Raw genomic sequence first — 7,720 nt, 5'->3', positions numbered from 1 at the left:
TTTATATTTATAGATTATCATTTAATCTGATATTTAATCAAAATTGTTTTTTATTCTTATTGTTTTAAATTATTCGTTTATTCATTACAAGATTAGTTAAAGTAATCGAAGATTAAATAAATGTATACTAAATGAAAGATGTGTATTCAAAGTAAATGCTTTTTTTTTTCTTTCTCTTTTTTTCTTTTTGTGACAATCATAACATTCAAAAAAATCACATGAAAATAAAATTTAACAAAACTTTCTTTATTTTTTTAAATTAATCTAAATTTAAATTTTTTTTAAAAATAATTTTTAGGTATTAATATATGTATGACTCATTTTAAATTTTACTTGTTTTTGCCAAATTATTTTCAATCGTTAAACAAACTACTTGAAATGTTATGGTTATTAAGTTATAAAAAAAAAACCTTATAAAAGGCAAAATCTAAAACCCTCTGCAAAAAATTAATTAAATATAATTTATGTATAATTTATATTAGGTGGTGCATAATTTAATAAGTCATAAAAGAAAAAAAGGGTAACATGTTTTAATATTTTATAAATTTCGGAAAAGTTTATCTTTCTTCATATTAAATTAACTTATTTTTTTTTCACTAGCTGACAATAAGGGTTTTATTGTGACTTTTATTTTGGTATTTAATTAATTTCTATTAAAGCAACTTATGTTTTTTTTTTTTGTGTTTTACACCAGCTCAAATATTAAAAATATGAATAAATTAATGTACAAACTACACTTTTATCATGAAAATGAAATAATTTATTCGACTGTTATAATCAGTGAAAAAATTATATCATTTATTTTTTTTTAGTGATTTAAAGAAGCAGGTAAAGTCATTAATTTTTATCATTTTTAACAATATCATTATGCTTTATAAATATTAAAAACAGTTTATACGGAACTATTATCGTAAATGAGTACCATAAACAATTCAATCACTATCATAAAAATTTTTTTCTTTTCAATCTTTTTTTTTACCATTAAAAAAAAAAAAAAAAAAAAATATAAAATTCTGCTCTGTGATGTATTTTTTTTTTCTCTCACTCGAAAATAATTTCACATTATTTTTTAAAAATATTTTTTATTTATAATAAGAATTATAAAAATTGAAAAAAATATCAAAAGAATGAGGTTTTAATGTGGCAAAGAAAGATGATGATCACATTTTAAGGAAATTGTTATTATTGGCATCCAGGAAAATTCCATAATATTATTTTCTTTTTGATGGATTTTTTGGGAAAACCTTACAAATTAACTTAAAACCCATTAAAATTTACCAGTCATAGCATAACTTTGTAGCTTTATCAAAAGAAAAAAATACATGATTAAATCAGTTTAGTATCATAGCATAAAAGGGATTACACTCCCCATAAATTAATTGGTTCCAAAATAAATTTGGGATTATACACAGGACTTTATTATTTCTTATTTTTAGTCACATGGGTCGTGAATACATTGTTTACTTAATTTTTGAATAATAAAAATCGCCACAAATTTTTTAAAACAATTTTCCGGTTTTTTTATTTTCAGATGTAAATATTACATATACCATTATCCATGGGTACCTGCATATCAAGGAGTTATAACTTTTTTCGTGTTGGCAAATTTTACATTAGCCACATTTTTAGACCCGGGTATTATACCCAAAGCTCCTCCCGATGAGGACAGAGAAGATGATTTTCGAACTCCCCTGTACAAGAATGCAGAAATCAATGGGATAAACGTTCGTATGAAATGGTGAGTCATTTACCATTTAATTTTTTTAATTACTATATTATACTATTTTAAAAAAAAAAAACTTCCTTTTTTTTTTTTTTTTTTTTTTTTATACGTCACAAGCATTGTGTACATCCTTTTAAGGTATTCCTGCCCTAAAAAAAAAAAAAAAATTATTAGGATTTAAAATATTTCTTTATTATTATTATTATTATTAACTCTTTTTTTCTTATTTTTACTTTTTAGGTGTACGACCTGTAAATTTTATCGGCCTCCAAGATGTTCTCATTGTAGTGTTTGCAATCATTGTATCGAGACATTTGATCATCATTGTCCTTGGGTGAACAATTGCATAGGAAGGCGAAATTATCGTTATTTTTTCGCCTTTTTGCTTACTCTGAGTGCTCACATGATAAGCATATTCACACTATGTTTGATATTTATACTTTTGCACCAAGACAAAGTTTCTCAAGCAGAGACAATTGTTTCGTATCCTTTTCATGTGATGAAACTTATAACTTTAACAAAAACATTTTTTTTTTTTTTTTTTTTTACAAAACGATCTGTTACAAATGAAGTTTTTTCTTAACTTTTGACTTAACAGAATAGTAATTATAAGTATAATTTTAATACTTTTTATTCCAATTATCGGATTGACGGGATTTCACACCGTTCTCGTTGCTCGAGGCAGAACAACCAACGAACAAGTAACTGGAAAATTCAAAGGAGGTTACAATCCTTTTTCCCGCGGATGTTCGAAAAATTGTACATACAGTTTATGCGGTCCGCAGTACCCGAGGTAACAAATATTAGGACACATTAAAGGACTCGTTAATTATTTAATTTGTTATAAATTAAATATATATATATTTTTTTTTATAATTTTCAGCCTTACCAAAGCAACTCAAAAAGTATCAAAAAAAAAATACGAGAGCAGTATGACAGAGAATCAAGTTAAAATTTATACAGATCCCGGAAACGGAATTGGAACTCCCTCGCATAACAATTATAACAAGGTTAATTTTACATTTTTTTATTTGTGTAAAAAACGAACGCACGTCTCTGAAGAAAAACTTGTTTTCAAAGTCAAAGTTAAACAAATTTATTTTCTGAAAATATTTATAAACTTTGAACTCCGTTTAATTTTCACTTTTTTTTTTAATTTTTTTTTTTTTTTTTTTTTTTCAATAGTAAAATAGATTTAAAATTAAATATTGTTTAAATGAACTTAGAGATTGTTTTCATAAATTTTTTTTTTGTTTCTCAAGGAAAAAATAAAGATGGCTGAACAGTAGTTGATAATTATACCTGAAAATTATGGAACCGAAGTTTGGGGGAAAATTAGAAAAAAAAAAAAAAAAAAAATTCCTTTTCTCAGATTGAAATAAAATATCCAGCACGTAATTAATTCACAATTATTTTATTAGTTATTAGATAAAAAATTGTTAATTATTTAAATATATATTTTTTATATATTAAAAGTATTTATTACATACATATATATATATATATATATATTTTTTTAGGGTAAAATAAATTAGAATAAGTTATTGTAGTACTTAAACGCCCTTAAGAGTCCCAAAATTCCCGTAGAGACAAAATAAATAAATATAAATTTTTTATTTTAATATTAACTGCATTATTTTCAGATAAAAGATTTAAAATAAAATTTTATTAATGGTTTAAATGTATATAATTTCCTTTGAAATTTTAGCTTTCGCCGGGAAGAGATGCTTCTGATACGGATATGGAACCGACGGCATCTCAGTCTCAAGATTGTGAACCAACTCCACCACTTCAAAGACCGAGTTCCAAAAATAATTTATATCTTCCACCAATGGACACGGAGTCTCCACGGTACCCATCTATCGTTCGAGGACCACCTCAAAGGGGTAGTCCTCATCCTAGAACATCGAGGAGTCACACTCCTGATCTTTTGTCTCCCGATTCAAGAAATATACCCACGCAACAAAGAGTCAAAGCGGTGGGCATTCCGACTCCATTGGTTATGTCGAGTCCCATACGAAGGTGAGTTTTTTTTTTTTTTAATTATTTGCACACATTTTTTTTTTTTTTTTTTTTACTTTGTATTGAATCAAATAAAATTGGTTTCCGGTCCTTAAAATTTTACGTAATTATTTAGATATTTTCGTTCAGGTTTTTTAATTTTTCGTAGATCAAATCCTGGCACACCCACACAACCTCGACGACCTGATTTTATAAGTGTCAACAATTCAACTCCGCGTGCTTATTACGAACCTCCCCCAGCTCAGATTTACCCTAGTCCACAAAGACGATTTTTATCCGAAGGAGAGTTAGTAAGGCAGGCACCTGGAGATTTAGCTTGCTCACGTACAAACAACACGGTGGACAACATAAGAGAACTTGCCGGATCTCCTCAACGTGGTGTTTATATGTGGAAAGACAATTCTCCCGGAGCGCACACTCAACCCCATTCTAATAAACCGCTTTGTGAATATTATAGATCCAATCCAACTAGTCCTAATCAACAAATACAATATGTTCCAAGGCCCCCCCCTCCTTTGTATCCGCACAATCCTCCACGCGGGGGTGTTCTCGTCTTCCCTCCTCCTCAGTCTCCGCAAGTGAAGAGAAAAAATTATACCATGCCGACAACTCCGACTGGCGATCAAAGGCGACGTCCCATGTCTTTCGTTCGGGCTTTGGAAATGTCAGATTCAATGGAAATGTCAGGGTTGCCCAAGGCTCAAACCGAGAGTCGGGGACCCATTGTACGAGGCAATACTCCACCCGACAGATTTTTTGTGTACGACATGAATTATGAAATATCCGTATAGGGTAGGCTTGGCAGCAGGCTGAGGGCCCGACCCGGCCTCAGCCTAGCGCCTTTCAAGATCTCAGATGCCCTCTCAATAATTTAAGTCGATATAAATATATATATATAAATGTCTTTAAAAATTTAACAAAAAAAATTTTTAGCTATTATATATGTTATAATGTGTTGCGGGGTGATTTTTATTATGATCGATCGGGTTTTATACTGATAATGAAATGATAAAACGAAAATTATCAGTACGTAGTATAAAAATTTAAATGTTTACAAACATAAAAAAAAGGAAAAAAAAAGAAAAAAAAAAAAAATTGAGTGTTTTTAAACGAATTTTCACTTCTAACCATGTCAGTTAATCACATTAGAAAACTGTACTACTATCATATGATAAAAATAAATTTTTTTTTTTTTTTTTTTATAAATATGCCTTTAATTTTAATTGTGATTATTATTATTATTATTATCAATTACAATCGTTTTAATTTGAAAGTTTTTCTCCGCTAAAATAATATAATAATAATAATAATGAAAACTTAATGTTTCTTTTTAAAAAAAAAAATTGTATTTATATTTTTTGTAATTGAGTATAATATAAATACGGGCCAATAAAAATGAAAAAAAAAAATGGAAAAAAAAAAAACTTTAATAATTTTTAGATGAATCTTACCTGTAAATTTAATTAAAGTTGTATTTGTGAGTGACCCGTAGGTTTAGAATTAATTTAAATAAATAATAAATAATAATAATGAAAACTTTAATTATTTAAAAAAAAAATATATATATATATATATATAATTAAAAAAAATTAAGTTAAAATAACTTGATATTTTTGTATAATAGGTTTTTATTATATAGTAAATACTTTATACAATTTTTTTTTTATTTTGTTTTTATTAACTTATAATTATTATTTAGGTTTTATTTTTTATATATATTATAAAAGAAAACAATTTTTTTTTTTTTTATTATTATTTGGCCATTCATTTATGGTTAAAAACGAGGTTGAAAACTGAGTACAAAATAAATAATAATAAGCGATCTGAATGTTAATAATAATAATAATAAAATCATATTAATTGAAAGAAAAAATGGCTGCCATAAACATATGAAAAAAGAAAAAGAAAAATTTTTATTTTCTTTTGTTTATCTATTCATTTATTATTAATAATAATAATAATAATAATTAAAAAATTGTATTGCACTAAATGTTTAATTACAAGACAAAAAAATAGAATCGCTCTTACTATTTTTTTTAATGCTTAAGTTAGTCCTCTATAATTTTTTTTTTTTTTTTTTAATATTTTTTATTTTAAATAGTAAAGTACGAAGCAATCGATCACTCTTGTAAAATAAATAAATAAATAATTTTATAAGAAAAAAAAAAACGAATTTAATATATATATATATATATATATATATATATATAAATAATGGAATTATTAAAAATTAACCATTCCAAAAAAAAAAAAAAAAAAATTTATTCACAAAAGAAAGATAACTTAAATAAATAGTTGTAACTTGTCCATATTTATATAATAAAACTTTTTTTTTTTTTTTTTAAATTTTTTTTTTTCCGTTGTTAATGTTCTAAATTTTTATAAAACTTCTAACACAAAATATAAATCGATTACTGATGTGTAATTAACGACGATATTATTTTTAAATTTTTACCTCACACAATTTAGTTTTTTTTTTTTAAATTATTGCAGATAAAAAACTGATAAAAAAGTGAAATAAAAATGTCTATAAAAATTTTTATATAATCGTAATTGAGGTTATTTAAAAGTTATAGGAAAATTCAATTAATTGTAGAGAAAAATAACAACAATATGGGTAAAAATTACATCATTCTTTATTTTATGTGTTTCATATTATGTATTTTTTGTTATTTTTCCTATTTTACTTTTAATCGTGCTCTCTTTAAAAATATTAAACGCGGAAATATATTTATTAATTTTTAGGGAAATCAAAATAATTTCTCTCTTTTCGATAAATATTCTTTTAAATTATACAAAATTCATACAACATTCATATATTTATGACAACGTACTCCATATTTGTTTTTTTTTTTTTTTTAAACGTATCATTAAATAAACATCAATGTAAAGTTTTTGAAAGTGTTAACGGTTTTTAATGTTGGCAGTACTTGGTGAAAGCGGTAAAACTAACGATTTTTCATTTTAAGGCGGTGTACAAAATTAAATGTTAGTAATTATGTTTATAATTTATTTTTCGAGTAAATTTTAAAACCTACATTTATAAATTTAAAAAAAAAAAATTACTTAATTACGATTATTTTTATTTAAACTAATCCGAATCAGTGATAAACTAATCAGAACTCGAAAAAATTATTATTATAAAAAGATTGATTTAAAATGACGTGTAAATAGATATAAATTTTTTTAATGTTTAACTTACTTACTTTTACGCATTCGTGTAACTGAGAGATGCGCCCTTTGTAAATTTTTTTTTTTTTTTTAGACAGTTAAAATATGGTTTTGAGCACTTATTATTCTCTAATTAATTTATTAAAAAAATATCATTTAGTTTATATTTAATATTTGTTTGTGTTTAATCATCAGAAAAATTATCAATATTGTAATTAATATGCAAATCCATATAAAAATGTTGTTTGGTGAAAATTTTTTAAAATTGACTCAAAGACATGATAAAAAATGTTAAAATTTTGGATTGTGGAATTAAATGAGTTATTGTTGAAATTAATTAATTAATTTATGTTGTTAAAACCATATCAAATTACTTTTTACAATTTCTATAATAACAGGTATACAAAACTTATTTTACAATAACATATTCAAATATGTGATTTACTAACTAAAACTTATATTTCAGGTTTTGATTGATTAATGATTTTTTTTTTTTATTCAATAATAAATAAATTTGATACCTTAAATGATTTTTTTAAATGAAAAAAAAAAAAAAAATTGAACAATATTTAAATAACTATATAAAGAAATTTAAAACAAATAAATGAAATATACTAAAAGATTTACATTAAAAAAAAGTTTGTTTGATTTTTTGTTGTTGTTGTTGTTGTTGGTTGTCTAATTACAGTTTGAATGTTTTTAATGAAAATTTATATTTTTGTTTTTAAAATAATTGAAAAAATAATTGTATAATTTAATAATTTTATTTTGTTTGATTTCAGTTATGAGAAAATAAGAAAATAG

General features: G+C 24.1%; 1 protein-coding gene across 1 annotated transcript in view; it reads left to right on the top strand.

Moving 5' to 3' along the window:
• Positions 1–4,536, top strand: part of Phum_PHUM098200 (zinc finger protein DHHC domain containing protein, putative) — a gene marked incomplete at both ends in the record, with an annotated part of 5,075 nt that extends 539 nt beyond the window's left edge. Inside the window, 6 exons of the mRNA XM_002423906.1 lie at positions 1,532–1,738; positions 1,964–2,206; positions 2,322–2,516; positions 2,607–2,733; positions 3,432–3,745; positions 3,894–4,536. Coding sequence (XP_002423951.1) covers positions 1,532–1,738; positions 1,964–2,206; positions 2,322–2,516; positions 2,607–2,733; positions 3,432–3,745; positions 3,894–4,536 — 1,729 coding nt within the window. The remainder of the gene's footprint in view (positions 1–1,531; positions 1,739–1,963; positions 2,207–2,321; positions 2,517–2,606; positions 2,734–3,431; positions 3,746–3,893) is intronic.
• Between the last annotated feature and the right edge of the window lie 3,184 nt (positions 4,537–7,720).

Source organism: Pediculus humanus, genomic scaffold (genome assembly GCF_000006295.1).
Source record: "Pediculus humanus corporis 1103172107449 genomic scaffold, whole genome shotgun sequence".
NCBI classification, from domain to species: Eukaryota; Metazoa; Arthropoda; class Insecta; order Psocodea; family Pediculidae; genus Pediculus; species Pediculus humanus.
Note: the sequence above shows the minus strand (reverse complement) of the source record. Positions and strands in the feature narration are given on the sequence as shown.